This window comes from Leptosomus discolor, chromosome 1 (genome assembly GCF_034619465.1).
Source record: "Leptosomus discolor isolate bLepDis1 chromosome 1, bLepDis1.hap2, whole genome shotgun sequence".
Lineage (NCBI taxonomy): Eukaryota > Metazoa > Chordata > Aves > Leptosomiformes > Leptosomidae > Leptosomus > Leptosomus discolor.
The window spans coordinates 120,677,827-120,701,461 of NC_141391.1; the positions used below are offsets into that span (position 1 = coordinate 120,677,827).

A 23,635-nucleotide genomic window follows, 5' to 3' on the forward strand; every position below is an offset into this window, starting at 1 on the left:
CTGTTCTAGAAAAGAAAGCTCCAGCCTGGAAGTTATTACATAGGAGAGTCCCAGCCAACAGCCCAGGACCTGCATCCCCTAAGGATTCATCTGCTCTCAGCACCATGAGGAGCTGAGAGCAGATGAGGAGTTGCTAGAAGGTACTGAGCAAAATCTGATGCAAGGCAGAAAAATACACAGTTGTCTGAAATCAGTCCTGGAAGCGAGGGCCTCCCTACAAGGAAGCCACAAGTGGGAACAAGATGTACACAGGTCCTTTACTTCTGTCTGTCAACTCAGTTTTCTCTTTCTAGAAGGTGAACTCTTTGTTTAGATACTAATTCAAACCTACCTTTTTGAATATAAAAGTTGTTCTGGTTTTCAGTGGAAGATCTTGTCTAGGGAAAAAGGCTACTCAGAGTAACCTCAAAGCTGGTGTCATCTCAGGATCATGTCACAGAAGCCAGCAAATTGCACAGAAATTTAAGTACTAGTTGTACATACACACGTATGTTCATCTTAAAATAGAAGATAAAATACGACTACATGTGCCCCAAGAAGGAACCTGGAGTACTATTTAACGTTTTCTGCAAGAATGAAAACTAAGATCTGTATTTTCACATATTTCTATTTGACCCTATTATCTAGAACTAAAGTCATATCAACAGAAATAATCTCATAAACGTGAGAATTTGCACGGGTCTGGGTTTGGTTTTTTTTGGTTTTTTGTTTTTTTTAAGCACAGAAGCCAATTGGCCAAACCACCAGTCTTAGGTATTAGTAGTTCTCCTGGAAACAAGCAAGTTCATACAGGAAGCAAGAATCTGAAGAAGCCCGACACCAGGTTTCTGCAAGCATAGGCTCTCCAGAATGAGGGGCTCTCCTACAGCACTTTGAAGTGCAGCTGGCTTCTGACTTGCACTCCCCTCAAAACCCTCTCCATCGCACAAAGCTAAACTCTCCCCTGTAATAATGTTTTCTACAGGCCACAGTTCCTCTTCTGCCCTATAGCCCAGTGTTGATGGCACCCCGTGTTATACAGGTAAGGTTCAGGATCTCTCCTCTGCCTGGAGGACTGGCTCCACCATTATCTGTCTCTCAGTGCTCTGAAGACAAGGACGCAGAGTAGTGTGGAGGTTATTCTCAGCTCTTCCTTTAAGATAATTCCTTTTCACTCAAGGTAAGAGAAACTGAGGCAACTCCTGAGAAAGGAGATTAATAAAAAAACCCAACCTCTACCTAAAGTCTCAGCACAGCTTATTCAGTTTGTTGTACATCCTAAACACTGCTCTCTTGTTTCCCTGTACTGTAGTCTCTCACCTTCAATCAGAGTAGCAAATCAGAGTTAGAAAATGTAGAATTTTACATTATTTAGGATTGTTCACAAGCTATCTATTCTTTAATATAAAATATTTTCATATTAATTTATAAAGGTAAAATAAAACATTAGGGAACACTTTAAGTTAAAGACTTAAACCTTGAAATACTTCTTTCACAAAATATTCATTTATTCCACTGAAGGTACCTCCCACCATTTCAGTGGGAAAGGCAAAAAACCCATTTTTTTTATATTTACCCTATTTTTGGAAGCAAAACTTCTGGCAGTAAAGAAGGTGAAGTAATATTTTCTTTTTGACTTAACGTTATTTACACTATGACAAGATGAATAAAAATTCTTCATTTTTAAAATAGAATACACTATGTATTTGTATGCTAGCACAGAGGAATGATTTGTAAACATCTAAATCACAGAATATCTGAACTAAGACATTGTTTTGGGACAGGGTTGTATTGACAGCCCCACTTCTAAATGCCTGTTCAGGGGCATTTCCTCTTTGAGAAACAGCCCCAAGCTAATTAGTTTCTCAAAAGGATATAAATGCCTACAAATTCTAAACATAGCTTTCCCAAATATTTCAGCAGGAAAGGCTAACAAATATGTACCAATACGATCAGTTACATATACGAAACACATAACTATATGAAAGCTGTACCTGCCCAAACCCCCTCAGTAATGGAAAGGATTATATACACACCATCAAAGCAGCCATTCTGTACACAGTACAGGAATATAAAGCAAGGATGTTAAGTCTTCTTGCAGTACCACAAGAGTGGTGTTAAACCATTGAGCAGAGGATTTACAGCTTGCGTTGAATAATTGTCATATTATCCACATAGTACAAACTAGGCTGATGGCAAATAAATTCATGCCTATTGTTTACCACTTATCCTCTCAAATTTTCAGACTTATAAACAAGTCATAAAGACCAGAAGAAATAATTGTGCAGTTTCTGGGAATATCTCCCCTCCTATATCAAAATACTGACCTGTCAGCTAATACAGAAAAGCTTGAGGAAGGAAGACCTCGCAGCAGAAACCTCACTTTAAATACAAGGCGGAAACGTTCCAAGGAGTGCTTCCAGGAACCCAGAAATTTGTTGAATTGGTCCAGTTAGCTGCTTACACCATTTGAGGTTTCCACATCCAATCTTTCACAATGTGAAAATTCACAGTTCACAATGGCTTTGTCTTGCTCACTTTTAGCATTACAATTTTTCTAGATGCCGGGATGCCCATATCGCTTCCTAGGACTAATTTTAGCCCTAGGCTCTTTACATTGGCCAGATTAACACGCAAAGCTATATTAGAAAGGAGAGGGAAAATATCTGGGTTGGCTAGCAGAGACACAGTTCCTACTTCGTGGGAATGGAGATATTTTTCCACAGATGGGAGTGCTACTTACATGCCAAAAACCAAAAGCATAACAAGCTCTTTATATCAGCTGTTGGGCATCATGTTTATCCCATAGCAGAGTTTTGTCTTTCCTAAATCCAACATCAGATTGAAGTTTCTCACCCAAATCTGGCCTGCACAGCGCCAACAAAAATATGTCTGAAGACTCAGAGTCCAGATCTCATGTGAACCTGAACAGCTAATACCAGTGGAGCACTCGAAAAATAAACCCTTCACAGTCCCAAAACGCACTTCATAGGAAACACAACTGGGAGACCATGGCAAAAAACTCAACCTTGGGTGTTAAACAAGGTCATGTTGAGTAACTCCTGCAGCCTGATGCTGTGGGTCAGTCATAGGGCTTCACACCGCCTCTGCTCCCTGACTGATTTGGAGGGAACAGGACCAAACCAGAGCGGCTCACCATCAGTGTTTCTCACTTTCAGTAGATCACCAACTACCTCCTATGTGCACCCCATGAACTTGTGTCATTACTCCTCCTTGACACTGGGATTTCTGCTTTTCCAGTGAAAACACAACTTTTATTTAGGAGGCAGGCAGCCTACTCAAGAATCCAAATTTCTCCAATTCCAGTTTCTCACGAGGCTGGACTGCCCCTTTTCAAGTGTTGCAGTTTTGCCAGGCAGTCAAACCAAAACATAGCTGGTCAACGTGGGTAGCATAACAATTTCTATTTCCAATGAAGCAGATGGGAAAAGGATCTCAGCTCGTGGTTACTACTGCAAGTTGCACAAGATCTAGCACCTCTGGTGCCCAAATCAGTTCAGCTGCAAATTGGGAAGGGCTTCACTGAGGTGGGAGCAATGGGGGCAGTGGGAGAGAGGAGCTGTTTGTTACAGTATGACCCTTGTCAAAAGCACTCTTACCTTATCAATGATAACGTTGCAATAAACTCCCTAAAAATCCTAAAATTAAACTATGGATCTCAGATTCCAGTAAACACTACACAGCTCAGTGCAATAATATTCCTGAATAGTTCGGTTTAGATCCTACCATCACTCCAGATGAAGCAGGATGAATTTACCTTCATTTAACTCTGAATTCCAATCCCATTCTTCCACAAAGACTGGAAAATGTTTCATGTCTCTCCTCAAATCTCTGATCTGTAGAGAAACACAGTGGTTTAAGGAAGAACTAGGTACACAAGGGGAGGGCACTGGGCTTGCCTGGGGGTGGAAGGGCAGAGCACCTGCTGCAGGAATACACCCTTTGGGCTGCTGCCCAACATGTGCAGGTTTGCACCCATGGCAGTCAGGAGGACAAGAGGAAAGCACAGTTGAGCATGGCTAACCAGCTACTCGACTCCAGGCACTTGATTTGGAGGCAGAGCAGGACGCACAAGCTCTCATCTCTCCCAGTGCAACTGGCAGAGAAATAAGCCAGGTTTCTCTCACCCTGAGACTTCCCATCTCTCACTCCTACCACTGTGCCTTCCGTGCTGTCCAATAAAACATTCTCCAGCGTTTCCAACCTTGTGTGTTTTCCTAGTGCCACTCCCATCACACCACAGAGTGGTTGGACCAGCAAGAAAACAAGGTTTACCGAGTGGATTTCATACTTACCTTTTGATTTCTTATCCCAGATTGTGCTCTGATAAAGGAGGCAGAACAATGCCAATATTTATCACCCATACATAAAGATCAGTTAGCTGAAATCCCCGGCTGCTTAATATAAATCAAACTTCACATTGGTGCAACAGCGGTGAGAGTACGCTTCCCTTTTTTCTCCACAGTGAAACACTGATCACATTACTCAGTTGAGCCCATGGTTGCACATTCTCTTCTTCCATGCATCTCCCCATGCAGCCCAGCAAGTGAGGAGAAGACATGTCAGTGGGCTCCACACAAGCTCTAGGCAGTGCATGCCCAGGATCTGGGCTCCATGGAGCTCCTGCAGACAGTCACCTCCATTTTTCCCATGTCTGTCTACCTGTATCCAGGTTTCTTGCTTTTCCTAGAGGAGCTGCCTTCTGGTTTGGAAACAAGAACAATCTTTCACCAGAGCTTGTGTGGTTACTGTGACCCAGGGATAACACCTTCACATGATGGAGCGACTGCTGTGAACTTGTGGGAATCAGGGAGGGAAAGGGAGCAGTCAGAGACTGTGTCCAGATAAGCAAGAAAATAGCACTCTTCCTGAAAAATCCTTTGCTAAGAACAGAAGAGTGATCAGGAAAGGACTCATCTGGGACTAAGAGGAGCAAGAGGTTAGGGAAGCCTGAAAAGGAAAGGACATAATCAGGAAGAAAGAAGTTAAAATCAGAAACACTTTAAGAGTGGGTGAAATAAAATACAAATCAGTCATTCTCTCACAGCATGTTTCCTTATGAAAATACATTAACTAATAATTTGTTAATCATTGCTGGAACAGGCAACGTGTCTGATACATGCTTAATCTACTAAGGAGTGACCTGCTTAAACCCCATTTCAAGTAAGCAGTGGGAAACACCCCACTTCCTTTTGTCAGCCTACTACACTCAGCTACATTGTTTTCCAGAAGTGATTTACCAGGCTGCAATTAGTAAGGAAATCTATTTTCTCTGTTTGCCTAAGGAAATCCAGATTAGCAAGGCCAGGGCTGCAATCCTGTTATTCTTTACTGCTCAATTCTGTCTGTCCAGGCGGCCATGCTTCTCTCCTGCAGCCAGGGTGACTCAAAGCACCGAGTTCCTGTCATTCCCATCTCCTTCAAGCCACCCCTACATATCCCATGGCAGAAGGACTCTTGGTCCCTGGGGAAGATACCAGTCCTTTCGGCACATGGAAGCTGCAGATTGCCTCTCTTACTTCAGTATGGAAGCTTCAGCAGCTGGGAGCTGACTAAGAAACTTGCTACCTGCACATTTTCCTACTCAGGCAGGGCAGACAGCCTGCCTCGGACTCCATCAAGGCAGATTTTTTGAAGACAACACATGAAAGCTGCTGAAAGTCAGAAGGCATGCTAGCCACTCCAGTGCTAGCACTAATGAACTTTCGGATGCACTGGAATCACCATGAAGTGAGTTTCTTCTGGCACACAAAACAATCAGCGCACCATAGGCAACTGATTGTACAGAAACAGTCCTGCAGAAGGGTACGGAAGTTTCCAGCTGGATGTCGCGAGGTTAGGGCCACAGAAATAGAAACACCATATTCAGAATGAAAAATAGCACAAGGTCCTGGAGAGGAGGCAACAGGTGATACCTATACATAGAAAGCGATGTTGCTCACTGCACACGGTCTCAGAAAAAACACATTTAAGTGCTTCCAACTTTAAGGTAAAAACTCTTTAAGCCTTTCTCACTGATAAATACTGGTCATCCACATGCAAATTCTTGTCCAGTGCTGATTCTGCCACTAACTTTAACCCATCTTAAGAGAAAAAAAAAAAAATCCAGACAACCCCCCCCACATCCTCTTAGCTTCTAAAATTAGCCTGCACTTCCTTCCTTGATATCTTGTGGTGCAGCAGACTTTGAGAACAGCTGCTGCCATGCTTTCAAAGCAAACAGCGTTTTAGTTAGCAGGGCAGCAGCCAGGCAACACAGGAGCAAAGCAAGTAGGCACATGGGATGACACTACAGGGAAAACATCACCTAGAAGCATCCAGAAAGGCTACTTCTCAGACTTGTAACATGGAAATGTGTTGTGCAGAGGCAAAATTAATGGATCTGTGAAGGATGGGGAAAGGATACAGGAAAAAGCCCAAGCATGCATTTGCACTTCAGAGACAGTTGGAGCAACTGCCCCAACCTCAGGCTGGGTGGTCATTGTGGCAAGGCAATGAGAAATCAACCAAGGCAAAAGGAAAGTCATCCTCATACTGCCACCAGAAGTGATAATTTTTTATTATTATTATTTTTGTGTGTGTGTGTGTGCAAACTCCCTCTTTCCTAGAAACCCTGCCTGCTAGGGCTTTGAAGACCCTGTCTTTCCATCACCACGGCCATGTGTGGAAGTTGTTCACCTTCCTGCCCCTTATGTCAGCACAATTCAAACTCAGAATAATGGCATCCTTGAACACGATGGGCCAAAAGCACACAAAGAGAGGACACAGCTGTAGGAACTAAACAATTCACTGTGACTCAAAACAAAAAAGCAAACATCTTGACAGGTTCCAAGCAGGCTGTCAGCCAAAAAAGCAACCTTTTACAGGTTTTAGAGAAACCTTGAGGTTTCCCTGAGGAAACCTGCTTTTTTCAATTGTTTACCTTTTGTGAAGATAAGGGTGGCCAATCAACTTTCTCCAAGGTCATTCAACCCTGCTACTCTACCTCAGCCCTGGCCCTCACTGTTTGGTTTCTTCCCTGCTCTGCCACCACAACTCACCTTGCAACTGGTGGGCCAAGCAACACTTGACTCAGCTCTGCCAGGAGCTCCTGGGCCATTCAAGCAGCCCTTCTGCTCTTCTGCCTGGTAAAACCACCACTTGCCTCACACTGTGCTCAAGGCAGGGGTGCTGCTGGCTCACCACTTTCCCTTTGTGCATGTAGAGGTGACATGACTGATCTCAGACTGCCTAATTCCTAGGAGAAGAAACTACTAACTGCCATCCCTCAGGGTGAGGTACATCAGCAACGAGACTTGCGCTTCTGGCTAGCATCTACTAGGAAGTTCTTCAGAAACCATCAGTAGCAACCACGTTTCCCTGAAAAATCAAGACAGGGAGATTATGTTGCAATCTCAAAACCTCTGGAATTCCCTGTGATCCTATTCTATTCTACCAGCCAGCAGAGCTCAGACAAGAAACGAACTGCTGCCTTTCACCAGTATTGCAAGACTGAGGACATAATCCCATGACACTCAGTTCCTTTAGAGAGATGGCAGCATTGCCATGTCCTTTTAACTAGATCTAAATTTCTCACTACCACATATTTTAAGAAAAGTGAAAGCTGATGCCATGACAAACAAAAATTATTCTGGTTTCACAATTCACCTCAAAAGGTCATATGTCTTAAAGAATACACCAGGTCACTACTGCCACTCCCAAAGGAATTATTCATGCACTTAGAGCTCACACATGATGCTTCTCTCATCTATTTATAAAAGCTCAAGCAGCGTGCTACAAAAGAAAGGAACCATGTGGCCTTATGTTCAAACTTGCTTTATTTGGCTTCTTTTCAGCAAAGGCAAATACAGAAAACAGGACAGTCAGTACATCAGTAGAGCACGTAATTTCAGATAAAGAATAATTAAGCAACGAACATGACACAAACACAATACATCTAAAAACTTTTTGATTGACAAATTTTCAAATCTGAAGTAAACTGCAGCTGCTGTGGTCAAAAATACTTCTGTAAATGTATCTCAAAAGTTCTGTTGCTCAAAAGGGTTTTTTTATCTTTTTTTGTTGTTTGGTTGTGTTTGTTTTTTTTTTTTTTAAAAAAAAGGCAAAATCAAACCCACCTCAAAATGAAAAATCTGCTGAAGTCCCACTTGCTGTACAGAAAAGCAGCAAAGTGTAAATGAAAACTACAAAAAAGCCCAACTTGCAACAAAGCATTTCTGGTATCACAAACAAGCAGGTGGAAAAAAAAAAAAAAGACCAGTTGTGTTTTGACTGAATCAGATTCTGTTTTTTTAATTAAAAAAGTGAAAAATAAAATAAATAATTCATATTGCACCTACAATAGTAACAGGAAATGTCATCTTTCACGCCCTTGGTAATACATGCAGACATACATACTCACAACTTTTTGCCAGAGCCTAGAGAGGCCGCTGCTCTGGAACCAACAAAATAAGTTCTGAACACTTAGTCATAAGTCTTGCATCTGCCAAATCTTCTCCATTGATATTTTACAATGACAGTTTGTACTGATGGTAGTCATACAACATAAAAAACACAATCCAAACTGCTACACACTTAATAAGATGGAAAATTTCAGATGCACAAATACATGCTAATGGAACCCAAAAGACAAGAGGATACTGGTAGTGATCCCAATATGATGACAAATACTCAGACAGAAGGAAGACTGAGAAACTCCTTAAACATGAACACTCAGCAGCAGCACAAAAATCACCAGAGGACCCTCTGTAGTCCTCCTATCTGTCTATTCTGTCAGTAAAAAAGGCCATGAAGTCAGTATGCCCAGAGGTAGGCTTGTTTTTAGCAACCTTCATGCCATGAAGTAGGCACAGAGCCCTGTCAAGGCAGCAGCAGGCAGAGGGCATACCGAGGCTCCTTCCCATCACAAATATGATGAGCTCCAAGGCAATGCCCAGGAGCACTCTGCTCTGACAAGCAGCCTGCTGCTGTACAGCAAGCAGAGGGGACAGGTAACCGGACCATGAAACCTGGAAACGGCCAGATCAGCACGCTTGGGCAGGCAGCGAGGAGCAACTAGGGGTGGTGGAAGGGAAAGGAGCTCCAATCCTCCCTGGGGCAGGAGCAGAGTTAGGTCTCAGCTCATAAGAATAGCACAGTGTCTTTATCTGCTACCAGAACCAAAGCACAGCAGTAAGTTCAGCATCTGTAAGACTCCGCACTGATACATTACATTCACAGTAGCAACGCACAGTAGTTAGCTCAGGGTGTAACAACCCCCACAAAAAGCTCCCAGTGTGGAGAAATGGCTTTTGGCCAGCAGAGCAATTTGTTTGTGTTTATAAAGACACACCAAAAAACTATGAAGGCAGGGGAGACTATTCTAAACAGTGCAGAGGATGACCATGAGAACTATTGACAAACCTAGTCCCTGCATTTTGACAGCTAACAAGAAATAGACTAGGATATTAACAGAGTTGTTTCAGAAAAAAATCTGAAAGAATGATGGGGGAGGAAAGGAGGGAGGCAGGCCAACACTTCCACTACTGGGCTTTACTTCTATCTCTTCCTCACATATTAAAAAAAACCCCAAACATCCCAGGATTAGAAAGAAAAGCTAAATAAAATAATTATGACTCTTCTTTCCCAAATGTGGCTGCTACTGCCTCTAATCTGTCACCTGCTTGGAGCCCTACTGCTCTAATTCTTCAATAATTTTGGCATATTTGGTGTGGTGTGAGTCTTGTGGGTTTCAGTCCAGCAGGTCTCTACAGAGAGTGTTAAGCAATACAGTCCTTGGCACACTGACTGAGGAAAAGGAGTTTGATCAGCTGAATAAGAGAAGGAAAACCAGATGACAGGGAGGGGATGATGAACACAGGATTGCTGCAAGTGAAATTGTAGGCAGATGTCAGTAAAAATTAAATCCCTCTTTACCATGAGAGCAATTAGGCACTGGAAGAGGACATGAGAGCAATTAGGCACTGGAAGAGGACATGAGAGCAATTAGGCACTGGAAGAGGATCCCCAGAGAGCTTGCAGAGCCTCTGTCCACAGACATTTTCAAAACTCAACTGGAAGAAGGCAAATACATTTTGCACACTAGCAGTGCCAGGAGTGGCATGAACAAAGTAGGTTTTGCGTGGTAGCAGAGAGGCAGACTAAGTGATCCCTCTGGTTCTACATTTTACGATTAAGCATCTAGACTGGATAACAAACACTGCACTAGTCTTTTCAGTGATCAACTCGGCATCTAGATAGGGTAGCGTATGTGATGTATTTCCTTTTATTGCTGTTTCTTTCCCGCCAGTAAAGTCACTGCTTGTAGTGTTGACTTCAGGCTGACGGGCTGTAATGATCTGGTAGGTGAACAGAAATCCTCTAGGATCCTAAAAAACAAAAGGAAAAACAGGAAAAAAGATGAATCGCGGCCATTGCGTTGCTGCCTCAGGTCTTGCTGAGCAGCGCGGCTGGTGTTGGGGCAGGGGGAAGAAGCACGCAGCGGGAAAGTGGGGAAAGAACAGTCACACAACAAACAGGCTTCAGACTGTGTTCCGCCTTGCTTCCTTTGCTCACTACAGGTGATACCTTAACTTAAATTTAAGCTACCTTATCTTTAACAGCACAGACACATGCCTGCCACACAAAGTGTCATCACATAGAAGGATCTGTGCCTAAACCCAGAATACCTGAGCCCAGCACCGCTTGGCCCAAGCTCCGCAGGAGCTGCCTGCAGAGCCACAGGTGGTGCTGCTCCCAGCGATCAGCACTCACTTCATCCAGCCTGCCCCACACTGACAACACCCCTCACAGACTTCTTAAAAGGGATACTCTGAGGGATGCTCAGCTCCCTCATTATTTTGTTACACTCTAAGGAGGAATAGTCTTAAAACTGGCGGGGAGGAAAAAAATTTTTTTTTTTTTTCCTCTCCCCTTTTCTCTTTAAGCAGTAGAAATGCCTTTGGGAGCATATATATGAGAAAGCCTGAAAACAACAGATACGAAAATGTCATGCCATGCACTATGCAACAGCATTTTCTCCCTGGATGGGGATAAACTATACAGCACATCAACACCCCATTCAAAGCCATTTACTACCAGTAGAAGGACAGGAACTGGCTTACAAACTAATCGCTGAAGGGAAACCGACAGTTATTACAGTACAACCACAACAACAAACATTTATTTTTAAATAAAAGGATGAAATCAGAGAAGAACACAGAATTACATTGGAAGATTTATATCAAAGCTTCTTGCCTGGTGATTTCAATCACCAACATTTAAAAATCAGTCCATCTTACGGTACTCTATAAAAAGAGAACTGCAGATTTTCTGCATCTCCAAAGACTGTCTTCCCACCCTAAAATTATTCCAAATCACTCTACAGCTCTGATTACATTGCCTGAGACGCAGCTTAAAAAAAACCAAACAAAACCAAACTCCTAGCCTTTGCCCTATTGGCATTTGGAGCATTCCCTAGGGCACATGTGGTGGCATGCCTTCAGCCAGCTGTCTGGTTATTCTGCCCTTCGCTTTCCAATTGCTTTAAACAGCAGCCAGGCCTCCTCAGAAACCCGTAGATGTACACACACAGAATCACAGAACGGTTTGGGTTGGAAGGGACCTTAAAGATATCAACCTAGTTTCAACCCCCTGCCATGGGCAGGGACACCTTCCACAGACCAGGTTGCTCAAAGCCCCATCCAGCCTGGCCTTGAACACTGCCAGGGAGGGGGCAGCCACAGCTTCTCTGGGCAACCTGTGCCAATGTCTCCCCACCCTCATAGGAAAGAATTTCTTCCTTAGATCAGATCTAAGTACACCCTTTTTCAGTTTAAAGCCATTACCCCTTGTACTATTGCTACATGCCCCTGTAAGAAGTCCCTCTCCAGCTTTCCTGTAGGCCCCCTAGAAAGCTGCTATAAGGACAGGCTGATCATCAGGATGAAGTTTGCATAACACGCAAGGTGGAAATTTGGGAAGATTGGCATAAAAACCATTCCTGCCTTCAGGTAAATGCTGGAGCAGCAAGCACACAGTGGCACTGCTCATGCTGCACAGCACAGTCAGCCAGCCCTGAAGCTAACTACGGTCATTTGAATTACTGCTACACAGTGCACCTCATAACCTTGCCCTCTGCCTCAACTTAAGCACGGCTTGAGATTCACTTGATTGCATCTACTGAATATTTCATAAGGTACCTTGAAAGTAACTGGACAATTGTACCGTCCCTTTTTAAATGCAGAAATTAGCAGCTGAGTGCAAAGCCTTACTACATATTTAAACAGCAGAAAAAAATAAGAACGCATTTCAAAACAAGAGACACTGAATATGGCATGACAAATTTTCAGAGTTTAATATTATTCTACTTGCATGTAGTGAGGGGAGCAAGGCAAGTGAAGAAAAAAATAAGGCATTCTGTTTCCTACTAATACAACACTAAATGAATCAGAAAAGTTACACTGTTCTTTGTTTTCATTAAACTAAGACCTGCTAAGACCTGTTCAAACATTATTACATATTTTAAAAAAACAGATCTGGAAACAAAATTACGTGATTTTTTTTTTTAAAACCACCTTACTGTGCACCTGCTACTAAACCAAACTTTTTTTTTTTTTTTTTTAATTCTGGAAACCACACACACTACAGAATTCAGAATATGACAGCATATTAAGTAATACAGAAAATCCTAAATAGACTCAAACTGTGGAAAGCAGACCAACTTTCCTAGTTAGTAATACACAAATAAAGTTATTTATAGAAATAGTTTGATATTTCAGAATGTCATTCTGAAGTTTGAGACCAAATTTATGATGCCACCTTCACGTGGCTTTGAAAAAAAAAAAAAAAAACCCAAATAAAATACATGGCATTCTTACTTTTCATGTAGAAGAGTAAGAAAAAGGTTTCTATCTCTTTATCCAATGACCCTGCATACAGCCAAAGTATTTTGCAAAGGAAAAATGTTTCAGAATTAAACACATAATTCTTACCAAGCAAGTAAACAAGAAATTGAAACAGCAAGGCAACTATTCAAGTATCACAGAAGTGCTGGTTTTTTCTCCCTTTCAGCTGCTAGCCATTTTATTTTTTGATTATATGCAGTATCCTATTGTTGGAATGGAAAGGAGAATAAAGGACTGGAAAATTACTTCATAATGAAGTACAAGCACAGACATGATGCACAGGATCGGAATTGTGTTAATCACACACAGTAAGGGCCTCCCCGTTTGCAAAAAAAGGTTTTAGTAGCCTACACTTTGACACCTCTCCTTTAGATGGGCAGGACAAGCTCTGAGATGTTTCCTACACCACTACCTTCATCCTGTCAGTCACAAACAGGATTTATTTCATCTTTCCAGATGAGAACCCCGTCTGTGCCCCAGGAGACTTGAATTCATTCACAGACTTTCCCCTCCTTTCTCCTCTGCCACTCCTCTCCAGCTCTTCTCCAAAATGGAAAGCAGGACAAGGAGCACACTTTCCCCAGCGAAACACAGTGGTAGAAAAGAAAGTGGGAAAACGAACAGAGCACCAGCTGTCCCTGTCCTTTGCAATGAAAACAGCTAGCACTAAATTGTGGAAAGCTTGGAAAGAGGGCCCGTGCTCTCCATCTATACGATGCAGATTGGAGGGTACTGCCAGGCACTTTTCTGTGAACAGAAAATTAGGTGACATACTAGAGAACAGTCATCTGAAAGCAGTGTGTGATTAAACCCAGAAAACATCTTCACTCGGGTTGCAAAATATTTATGTCTGCGGGAAACCTGCTGGGCAGCCTGCCAGCTGAATTACCCCGCTGCCAATGTATTTGTAGCTTTTTGAGGGTTTCAGGGGTTTTTTCTTGGTGGTGGTCAGTTTTGTTTGTTTTCATTTTTTCTTTCTCCCCTCATTAGCTCTGTTTAGGTCCGTTTGGCTAAAATGTTTTTACACTGTGGCTTTTAAAGGTTTCTTTTTGTTTTGTTTTTTGGTATAGTGTTAAGAAGGGTAAAGGAATGAGGCTGTTGTAAGCAAAACAACTTTCACTTATGCCACTGCATATTTTTGCTATTTTAGGGAATTCAAAATAGGATATATAAAATCTCCTAGTGACAGTAAAGCCACACTTGAGAGGAAACCAAGGCCATTCTAAAATGAGCCTTCCCAGCTGGGACACAACAGCCAGAAACCCGTTCCTCTGTGAGCAGGGCACGTTATATCCATCTGCTTCATGAAACAGGGAGTTATGTCCCGAGTTCATCTGAAAGGCTGGTATTTAGCCGTCACTTCAGGAAAAATTATTCTGAAAAGTCTCCTAAAACTGAGCTGCTACTATGCTGTTCTCAACTACCTAGTCTCTCGCTGTTCAGAAAAACAGATGTATGTCCAAGCAAATCCACTGAAGAAACAAGCCAAATCATATAGATAAAATAAGAATTGCCATAATTTAAGCAGAAGCTTAGAAACACAGCCTTCCTCAAACTGAATAAACACTAGAGAATACTGCTATAATGGCTTTTCCAGAAATAATTTCTATCTTTACTCTGAAGAAGGCAATGGAAAGTGTGTGCAAGTATTTGTTCTTGTAAAGTTTCCCAAATAACTTGAATCTCCTGCACAAGACTTCCGTATTTCCCAACATTTCAGGACATCTTTGGCCACCAAAATTTAGGTTTCAATACCTGACATTATTATAGCTGATCAGCCAAGTTGCTATTTGCAGCTTAACAGACCTGAATCTATATTATTTGTAACAACTTCCAAACTTAAAAAATAAATAAAACAAGGCATCTTAAATTCCTATTCATAATATTAAGTGATCTCTTGCTGGTAACAAAGAGGTATTTTCTATCTGTTTTATAGCACTTGCGTAACACTTGAGGCACATGGAGGTTCAGCATCTCTTTGAAATATAGTTAGTTGGCTGTATTCAGAAACAAACATCTTGAAAGAAAGACTTTAATGCTGCTTAATCTAAGTTCTGCAAAATTTCCCCTTGAAGGAAAAACTGAATGTTTCAATATCCAAACAGGAAAAACCCATTGTTATGTTGGCGCTTTCTGCAGAACAGATCTTTTGATCTGACCTAGCCTCTTATATTACTCTTCAAGTTTTCTTCTTCCAAGCTCACCCAATCTGCTCAGCTTTCTTAGTTCACATCATACCTATTCAATAACAAGCCCCAAGAATTCTTTGTCCTGTTATAGCTTTTTAAACACAAATATACTATTTAACCGTTTCTAAAGCTTTCCACATGGCAAAACATGAATATGGTATCCCAGAGAGATCCACATACTAACACTTAAAAAAAAAAAAAAATCATGCTGGCCTTTATAACCATTTGTGAAATAGCCCTTCCTCACAGACTACCATGAGCCTCCAGAAGACTGTTTCCACAGAATTTTATCCCCTGCAGACTGCTAGGTCCTACAGAGTGACTGTAAAGCTTTTTAACTGGCCAGGCTGAAACATGAATATCCTGCAAGCCTTGAAATAAGCAACTGAGTCTATGGAAAGCATTTAGGTTGAGACACGTATGCAATAGGCAAGTAACAGGAATTTATTCAGATTTATAGCCTTTATTTTGCTTCAGTCCAGACACTTGGCTTGTTAACTGGACTGCTTTACGTCAGTGTGGTCTCCAGTTAAGCTCTATTACTTGAGCCATGTAGGAAATGGTGTTAACTTTTTACCAGAAGCGTAGCACTGAGAAACCTCCAGCACGGCTGAAGTTATCTATGGCAATTCATTGCAGCCTGCTCATCACACTTAAATCGAGCAATAGGCACGGCTAGGTATGGCTATCTTGTTTAGCAGAGGATGAAGATGTGAGATTTCCAAAGCTTTGGCATCAGCTCTCAACACCAAGGCTGCTCAATTTGTTTCCAAACAAGTGACTTTTTGCCAAACATTGTGAAGACTCTTCATTTCAGATGTTTTTAGGGAGAATCAAAACATATGTATGCTCTGTAACTGGTACACAAGACAAATGCCCGAGGGATGGGACGTCAACTTTGAGCCCCAGCTCTTCATCTGATTTCCAAGCATCTACCATGGTAAGGAAACAACAAAAATAAAAAGCAAAGCAAAAGCCAATCACACTCAACAGCAGAAGAGAAGAAACTTCGATGGAAAAGGGTCCTCAGCCACCCAAATAAAAAGCTGTTGTTTTACTTTAAAAACCAGGCATCTTGACAAGACCGGAAAGGCTTTGCTCATTACTTGGTGCAGAATGAAAAGAAGTATTGAACCCCCAGATAACGGCTTCAGACAGACACGGGTATCCTCCAGCCAGCACTATTAGCTCTCTACCGTGCTGTTACAAAAAGCATGTCCAGAAACATGTATGTAGGCACTGCTCCTCATTCCAACACTATCTGAGGATAATAGAGGATAAAACCAGAAAAGAGCTCCCTGCAAGATGTAATTCTCTTTTGGGTGAATTGACTGTGACCAATGCTTTAAAGAACATGAAGGATTTCAGAGATGATCAGGGGAAAAACCAAGCTACTGCAAAAACAGACTAGGCTCCACTGTGTACTGCTCAGTTGGGAGCTAAGGAGGTGCAGGGGATTTCCTCATTATAATGTGGTATTTGTGAAGTGGTAATGTACTCTAAACATAGTGTCAAAAATTATAGTAGCTCCACAAGTATTCTTGTCATTCTAAAGATTTGTCCAGGAAAGTGACAGTGGAATCACATAAAAGATAAATCGTAAGTAATTTTAAGTAACTTTCAGCAATAGGCAGAAAAGAGCATCCAGGAAAAAAAAAAAAATCAGATGGTGAGAGTGATCAAACTTCACCAGTACTGAAGTTTTACAACAAAGTAATTAATGAGGCTTTCAAGGAAACAGATGTACATTAGGAAGACAGACTACATATTTCCCTAAGCTGGTCACTGTATGGAGGAAAAGGATCAGCTGGTGAAAGTTATTCTGGATAATATAATGCTACCTTTATGCGAAAAAGACACAGGTCAGTGCAATATGTTTTCAAAACGCAAGACTGAAAAGCAACTGAAAAGATACAGACTAAGACTGATAAAAACTAGAATATATTAAAAGAACAGAGACTGAATGACTTACAAGCCCATTGCAGAAGTCACATCCTGGCATCACAGTTAATGAAAACCCATGATAAACCAGAAGGAACACAAACAATTGACATCCCTCAAATCTTGTTTTTGTTGATAAGACTCTAATACAACAAACTTACACCCACTGTCAAACACTGCTCATCTGATTTACCCCCTCTGCCCCCATGAACAGGTGTTTACATGAAGTCTCAACCCTGTGACACACCAGCACACACATCCTCCCAGGGAGCGGGGTGAAAGACTCCACTTCTCTTGCTGACACAAAGGAGCTTGAAGCTCTGAGCCACCAGCTAAGGAAGAAGGGGCACAGTGCTTTCAGTTTAAACATATTATGCTTCTGTGTCTTACGCTTTCCTTACAAAGCAGGGGGAGGGAGCTCTGTTCAAGTTTTCCAAAGTAATGTATACATCACATGATTGTTCAGTTGTTGTGCATCACAGTGGTGTCTCCGTAGCAAGAAATAGTGTCTCACATGCCCCATGACACAGAACCACTAGGTTGCATTAGACCACTAAGATCAAGTCCAATTGACGTGGCACAAGGATACATGAAACGAATCGAGGATTTCAAACCCGATACCTAGCAGGTGGTGTAGGGCATAGGAAACCTGCTGTGAAGCTAACCATACTGTCTGCTGGGGATGGTCCTGTTATAACCCTGGAACCACATGTGGGCATTGCCTGGGGAACCAATATCCAAGGGCCAAAATCACACCAGGAGGTATGTTAAAGTCCTCAACCTAGTTCACACATGAACAACCTAGTCTTGTCTCTTATCTAGCAATGTTTCACTGACTGATCCAGCTCTTGCTTGAGGTACCAGTGCAGTCACAGCATCCCAGTGTGGTTCCCCTCATCTGGCATTCAACGAAAGGGCTTAAAAACTCTGCAAGGCAGCATCTGCACTTTTTAGCATTCTCTTTGCCTAGTCACCATCTGATCCACTCTAGAGGGTGATCACAGACCTCTGCCTCAAGGTCTCTCCTTCCAGGTCTGCTTGGTACAAGCTCATTTGTGTTTGGAACGGTTGTTCTAGAATAGAGGCGAAATGCTCAAAAGAAAGTTGTATCTTTTTCTTCTGATCCTCAAAAAAAAAAAAAAGAACCAACTCCTTACCCTTTAATTTCCAGGTTGGTCTGTAAATCCAACAGAACTTTCCAGAATTTTTCATAGGATCAATGGAAAGCTCACATACATTTTACAATTAAGAAGTTACATTTGAGGTCTAAGTGTCCATTTCTCTTTCTTCTCAGCGAAGACTTTTGTGTCTCTGGCAGTAGCAGATTTACTAGATCAACCCCTCCTAATAGTAGATGCTGTAGGTCTAAGTTCACAATAGACAGGTCTGATACTCCTGGAAACACTTCTTTACCTTACATCACATTATCAGCAAGAAGCAAGTATCTAAATATTCAGGAACTGAGTTAATGTGTGCTAGCATTTCTAAACATATTAGTAGAATTTAAAGCCAGACACTGCATCTTTTGACCTAGTTAAGCAAGAGTGAAACTACCAATGACCATCAAATTTCTGTTATTTCTGAAGCCTAAGGCCTTCCCCCCCTAATTTTTTCCTTTCATTCTGTTATTAGTAATTACTACTTGAAAGTTGAGTTGATCCATGATCAGGTCATCGCACATACAAGGACATTACAATGACTGCAATTTCTTCTTAATTCGTCATTAGGAAGCAGACTCATGCCAAGTCTGAGTGCACTGTTTGTCTTAAAAAACCAGAGAGGGTGCTGTGACCAGAAGAAAGCCCTTCCCTTAAGGGCACATCACTCTGCATGAGCAGATTTCTCTCTGACCTACCTCTTCTGCCAAAAATTCTCAGAGTGTGTGTACACTTGACACTTTTGTGGCTCTTCATGAAAGTGCAAATGACCAGTGAATTAATTCTGCTAGGACCTCTGCCTGAAAGCAAACCATGAGCAGCATGTCCTGCTCTGCTTGGATCCTCCCCTCACAATTTGTAGCCTTGTATTGCCCATCGGCAGTAGCAGTGGGAAAACAGCTCTTGAAACGCAATCGAGGCAACCTCTAATAACTGTAAACACATTATTATAAAGTTTATGTGTCCAGTATGACAGTCTCATACCCCCTAATGGTATCTCAACGAAGTCTTATTCTTCTCTGCAGACAACTAGATCTTATTATGGGCTCTAGGAAAACTGTTGGTTTCCATGCATCAGTGACTCACCACTTCAACTCCTCCTGCATATCCTTTTCCTCCAGCACAGTGTGATCAGAATGAGAACTATGACGACAATTAAAATCCCCACAGTAACTATCAGCCAAAGCAAGGAGAATCCCCCTTCTGTGAAAACAAAACAACAAAAAAAAAAATACAAACTAAACTAGTTTATACAAGAAAAAGAAAAAAAAAAAAGAGCCAAGGGGATGTCTGATTAATGACAATGGTTCCTCAACAAGATTGTGAAAGTTATTGCTAAGCTACAGGAAACCTGCAATTGCTCAAAAGAGAGTCTGAACACATGTATCTTCAAAGACAAACCTGCTTGCCCACAGAAAATGCTTTGTGAAGAAAAGATGCGCTCGTGTTCACCTGTGGCAAAGAAAACTGTCGTTCCCATACCCGATAGGGTACTTGGCATGCGTGCATAAGCAGAACTGTATACAAGCCTTGACACTTTCCGAAGAGTTCTTTTTGTTCATCCAGAATTTGAGAATTTTATTTGTAAAATAGAAGTTACTCCTTTTACTGTTAAACACTTATCATTGCCACAAAGGCTAAACTAACTTTCAGAAAAGATGACAGGCTATGTTTTGATGCCTTCAAGCACCTCTACTCAACACCTGAGCGTTAATGTCCCTCCCTGGCTAGACATAAGCCACTTCATTTGACTGCCATTGATCAAAATGGTAATATGAAGACTTATTTCAATGCTTAATGATCTTAGCCAGAAAACTTCCCAAATTAGAATTTATTTGAGTCAAGCCAAAACCACCATGTCTTTTAACAAAGCTGGGTTGAACTATTACTTCGAATTTCTCTTTCTTCTCTAGAATCTAAGATTGTTAAAACCACAAGCTATTCGTTGATTTTCCATTCTCCTAGCAAGTAATAACAACAGCCTTCGTTTCCTGCTTTCTGAGATACCCATTTCCTTTTTAAAAGCCAAAATAAAAAGAATATTGCATTTGAGACAGGACAAAAAAGATTTATTATGCTTTTTCAACTACTGACACTCAGATTCAAGAGCTAATTTGCTTCTGAACTTTTAGAGAGAAGATATTAAAAGTCAGATCTTACTACTATTCCTATAATAATCACTTACTAAGCACGTAATGTGGGAATTAACCCACAATCCCAAGCTGCTTTTCCTATCTTCTTAATTTCCAAGTGGTCTTCCTTTTAAGGCTCTGGATTTGGAGACACATGAATTTTAAATCACCTAAGTCAATATTCCTGTGTGAACTGAGAATGGGACTTCAGCTTTTAATGTTCCTACTTCTCATCTATAGAACTGGAGTGAAAGTCTTTCCAGCAGAAGACTAGAAGAAGAAATAAGCATACAAGGTATTCAGATGTTACATTGCTGTATTTAAGATTTCCCCATAAAAACAATGTAAATATCTTCAACTGATCACTTTCCCATCTGCCTGAAAATACTATTCCTCCCTGACCATTACTGCAATCCGCCAGTGTCTTAGCAAAAATGTCAGAGAAACTAAAACATACTACACAGGTTACCTGTACCAAAACATGTAGTAAATTTTAACTGAAACGTTACTCAATCTTAACTGCTGTTCAGAGATAGTTTGTTATTAATTCCCAAACTTCCACTTCAGCATTCATTAAGCGACCCATGGAGTTTTTACTTTGTGTAGAGAGATATCAGGTGACAAATATGTATCTATCTCTATCTTTGAACCGTCAAAGAAACTATAAAAGCCTTCATGAAAACTGAAGTTCGACTTGTTGCAAAAACATATGATGCACCTAAACCCCACAGCTCACTAGCTGACTAGTTTGGCTTTTTTCCTCTGCTCTTGGAGGGGATCCAATACATTATGGTCTCAAAGACAGCAATGAACACAAAGCAGGATTTCCTTTCTTCTTACTTGGCATGTACACATTTCACTCCCTCCTCTTCCCAGCAGATCCCTATCCAAACTTACTGTTGCAAAACACAAAAGCCAAGAGAACGCTACCAAGTAGCTTCTAATGTTCACCTACCTCTTGTCATTTTCACAGGCAATTCCATTTTTTCATTCGTGTTGCTCACTCTGCAGGTCAAGTCCTGCGCACCAATGCTCTGAGTATTGTAGATCTCCAGTTTACTGGTAATGAACACTATCCCATTGGCGTGCCTGACCGCCTCCTGTGTGGGAGTAGAATTGAACAAGTTGTTCCAGGTGATGGTGGGCTCTGGGAGGCCAACAGCATTACAGATGGCTATCAAATGACCTTCGGAAACGTTGTAATGGACAGATGCATTGAGACCTTCCAACACACAAATGAGACAATCCATCACCACAATGAGCATCTGGTCATAAGTAGTAATAGCAGTTTAACCGTTATCAATCAAACCAAAGATTACTTGATTTGCACTGACCCCCACGGCACAGGAATGCAAGACAACTTTGTTGGGTCAGGTCCCCCCTCATGATTCAATACTCCTCCCCTTATACTGAAGTTACATATCCCAAAGGTTTCCCTCAAGATGAAACCCCAGGTTTTAAAATAATCTGTTAAAGCAAAACCATTTCTTCATTTGTGCTGTTCTAGCTGCTGACTCCCTATACAGAGTAGGCTTCAACACAGCAGCTCACAACACTGGGGTTGTACCTGGCACCAAGAGGAAACTGCAACAGGCAATGTGGGTTTGCCCAAGTTCAGCTGGGACTGCTTGGGGGCTTACAGAGATCCCACTCATTGCTTTTTAGCTGCTATTCAGTATAACAAACAACAACAGCCCAGAGCCAAAACCATCACAACAGGCTTGCATATGACTCCAGAGTCTTGCTCAGAGCAGTAAGGCCCTGTTTCTACACCACAAGCCACAGAGTGATGCTCCTACCACTGCAGTTCCTGAGTCCACTAAAGGAAATGCTGTGGGAGAGAAAACACCTCCTTTTCCACTAGAGATGCATTGCTGCACAGAACCTCACCAAAGACACTCAGGCAGGTACGTGCTGACAAGGAGCCAAGAGGGAAAGCATTGAAGAGACACGTGTAACAGCCTGAATCATCCATTCTAGTGTCCCAAAAAGTGATGCTTGTCTTATTGAGTAGCAGACTTGTGAAATTCATTCGGCCTTGATAGGGCTCATGAATCTTTAATCCATTTACAGTGCTGTACGTAGCTATATTATTGGGGTTTTTTTCAGAGTCCTTCTGCCACGTCACTTGCAGAACTTCCATGGGTTCTGTCAGGGCACAGCCAAGGGTCACGCTGCTGCCCACTGTCACATTTCTATGTTCAGCTTGCGGAACCACTGCAATGACATGAAACAGTCCATGAAATAGACAGATATCACACTTATTCAGAAGCCTAATGCTGATTCTAAGGCCTAGATTACCCACAGACACAACAATTCCATTAATTACATATTGTCTCTACGATTTTCTTCCAACAAAAAGTCCTCCCGCATCCTCCTAGAAATCAATGAAGTTATGTTGATTTACACTGGCTGAGGCTCTGGCTTTCTTCTAGACTGTTTAAAAGAAAAAGACATGCCCCTACTTCTATACCCAGCCCTTGCAGAGTTCCCCCTTTAGTTTTACTAAAGCAGCTTGTGGCTTCCCATTAATCAGCAAAGACTCAAATCTCTGTTTCCTAAAAGCTAGAGGAAGATTGAATGCATAAGGGAACTGCACACCAAGCCATTCCCAGAGAACTGAGCAGCAAAACAGGATAAACAGAAGTTCTGGAGTACGTAGCTTCAGAGTTTGCAGTGCATTTGAGAGGGAGGGCGGGGGGGAAAAATGTTTGTTCCAGAGGGGAGAATCCACTACGGAAAGTTGTGAACTCAGGTGAACTGCATCCAGTGTCACTGCAGATATGGGATGCTGCATGTCCCTCCCATCTCCAAGTACTGCTCCAGGAGGTCTTGTGTCGTCTCTACCAGCTCCATGTCTATATACGTCAAATGTATTTCACCTATTTTTGCCTCTTGCTCTGACCACTGAAGCCTCAGGAATCAGAAACCGGTTCCCCAATCACTTTCAGGCAGATTTCAGGAAATTCAACTTACCATTTGCCTTTCCAAGCCCAGCACAAGTCAAACACAAAACCAGAGCTTGGAAAGCCATTTTGGAACGGAAAGTCTGCTTCACCTGAAGAAAGATAAGGAGATGGGTGACTTAATGACAGATCATCTTCCGGTGATACAATGTTTCTGAGGTGCAAACATTAACGGTAGCTTTGTCATGTGAGAAAAACAGTTCTGGGGGCAGGCAGCAAGTTTTGACAGGTCTCATCACTCAACACAGAAAGCATTCTAGTCAAGAGAAAAAAAAAATTGCACGATGGACGTTCGAAAGGCATCCGCCAGAAGCGTGATGTACCGCATGTCCAGGATTACCTGTGGCACTGGGAAGGAGATAGGGT

At 41.9% G+C, this 23,635-nt stretch overlaps 1 protein-coding gene across 1 annotated transcript; it reads right to left on the reverse strand.

The window, feature by feature from the left end:
* Positions 1-19,261: 19,261 nt before the first annotated feature.
* Positions 19,262-23,361, reverse strand: CD200 (CD200 molecule). The gene is made up of 4 exons (XM_009961932.2): positions 23,280-23,361; positions 22,194-22,520; positions 21,259-21,525; positions 19,262-19,374 (listed from the first exon to the last, which is right to left on the reverse strand). The coding sequence occupies exons 1-4, from the start codon at positions 23,335-23,337 to the stop codon at positions 19,262-19,264; spliced, it is 765 nt and encodes a 254-aa protein (XP_009960234.1). The 5' UTR covers positions 23,338-23,361.
* Positions 23,362-23,635: the final 274 nt, after the last annotated feature.